The sequence below is a fragment of the Loa loa genome, assembly GCF_000183805.2.
Source record: "Loa loa unplaced genomic scaffold supercont3.466, whole genome shotgun sequence".
Lineage (NCBI taxonomy): Eukaryota > Metazoa > Nematoda > Chromadorea > Rhabditida > Onchocercidae > Loa > Loa loa.
The window spans coordinates 18,312-20,689 of NW_018108646.1; the positions used below are offsets into that span (position 1 = coordinate 18,312).

At 25.7% G+C, this 2,378-nt stretch overlaps 1 protein-coding gene across 1 annotated transcript; it reads left to right on the forward strand.

Annotated features, from left to right (window-relative positions):
* Positions 1-684: 684 nt before the first annotated feature.
* LOAG_14693 (hypothetical protein) lies at positions 685-1,206 on the forward strand (the record flags this gene model as incomplete). Its single annotated transcript, XM_003150188.1, has 2 exons — positions 685-1,063; positions 1,184-1,206. 2 exons carry the CDS (start codon positions 685-687, stop codon positions 1,204-1,206), a joined length of 402 nt encoding a protein of 133 aa, XP_003150236.1.
* Positions 1,207-2,378: the final 1,172 nt, after the last annotated feature.

The following is a 2,378-nucleotide window of genomic DNA, read 5'->3' on the forward strand; positions in this document are numbered from 1 at the left end:
TTCTTCTCCTTCCTCTTCTTTTATTACAAAAAAAATTAATTTGTTGTAATATATATAAATTTTAACTAAAATCAGTAGGATATAAAAAAAAAAAGAAGTAGAGTCATTGGCAAATATTTTTGTTTACTGTGTACGTATACGTGTATGTGTGTATGTGTATGCATGTGTATGTGAGAAAAGAATTGCAATGATAATCATGATCACCATTATTATCATCATCATTATCATCATCATCACCATCATAATCATCACCACTATCATCATAATCAACATCATCATCATCATCACTATTATCATCACGATAATCATCATATCATCATCATTATCACCACAATCGTTATCATCATTATCATCATCATCGTTGTTATCACTATCATTATTATCATCATCACCGTTATCATCATGATCATTGCATCATCACCATCATTATTATCATCATCATCATTATCACTATAATCATTATCGTCATTATCATTATCATCAATCAATCAACAATTATCATCATTATTATCATCAGTAGCATCAGGGCATCATTGAAACGATCGACATCAGGGATTGATGGTAGTTTCTGCTCTAAATATATATTCCATTACTTTCATCATCATCCTCATCATAGGGTGGTTTCGAAATATTCATTCACTTCATTGCTTTTAACATCTAGCATATCAGCAAAATTCAATGATAATGTTATCAGCAATAATTAGACAATTGTATCAAATCCAATATTTCATTATTCTCATTCATTTATTTCCTACTATTTATGCTATATTTTTAACACAACTACAATTAGTTGCAACAATTGATAATAATGATACAGAATATTACACCACTGATAATTTATTCATCCTTGATAGCTTATCAACAGTATGTTCCAATAAATGTCCCAATTTTTGTCCCAATCCTGAATTATTGGATTGTTCTAAATTAGCTCAAGATCCATGCGAATGTTGCACTGTTTGTCTTCATGATACGGGTGAACAATGTGGCCCAGGAATTGGTGCTTGTCATCAGTCAAATTTTTGTCAACCAAAATTGGATCAAAATGGAATTGGCATTTGTATCGGTAAGTTAATTAGAACGATTTTACAGTAATTTCTAGAAATTTTTCACCTTACTTTCAATACCATATCTAATTTCTTTTTTTTTTTGTTAATTAGATATTAAAAATTTATCAAACTTTCAGACTTTCATTTGTTAAATATTTGAAATGACACATTTTAAAAGCATTTACAAATCTTCCTGATTCATTAACTTACCATATTTCTTTAATGGATTGGAATTTAAAATACATTAGGTGACTTTCTTTTTTGAAGTTTAAATTATCATAAAGTTTAGCAAAATTCATTCTTAAAATTGATAGCAATAATTGTTTTTTTTTTTGGGAAGGGATTTTAAAGTGAATTACAATTCTTTTCATAGAGTGACAAAATTCTGTTTTATTTATTTCTATTCCTTTAATAGTTTACTTTACTAGTTCGGTTAAATCCAGTTATTAGCAATTCAATTTTCTAATCAATTAAAATGAAATTTAAACGAAAGGGATGTGGATGGATAACAACCATGAAATCTTCTAATAGATGTTTTGCAAATTTTTTTTTTTTACTATATTGCTACAAATTTTTTTACCAAAATTTAAATTAATGAAAGGAATTTCATTTTTACGGTAAAATAAAAAATAACAAATGAAAAAATCCTATATGATTTAATCGATTTAATTCAAAAATCTATTTTTTTTCTTTCTTTTTATTGATATTATTATGTAATAAAAGAATTTGTAGAAAAAATGTCCTGGAAAAGATAATGTAATATGACATAATTATGTAATAGGTGATAATGATATGGTTAGGTGATACTGATATTGTCATCCTCAATAATGATATAGCTATGTTGTAGATCATGATTATATGGTTATTTTTAGTAATGATATAGTTAGGTAGTAAATGATAATGATATGGTTATCCTTAATAATAATGTAGTTATATAGATGATGTTAATGATATGGTTATCCTTAATAATGATATGCTTATGTAGGCGATGTTAATGATAGCGTTATCGTTAATGATGAATTATAGGTACGCAACAAATAATAATGGTATAATTATCATAGCAATGATGTAGTTATACGGTAGATAATAATGATGTAATTATCCTTAGCAATTGATACAGCTATCCAGAAAATGATAATGATATGATTATCATTGGCAATTCTATAGTATATGTAACAGATAATAATGATATGATTATTGAAGCAATAGAGTAATGTTATCTAAAATGAAACAATTGAAATAGTATGTTATTTAATTTTTCATTCAATTTTCTTCATTTAATTATCTTAATTAATTTTTTTAAAAATAATATTAACTTGTATTGAATGCAAA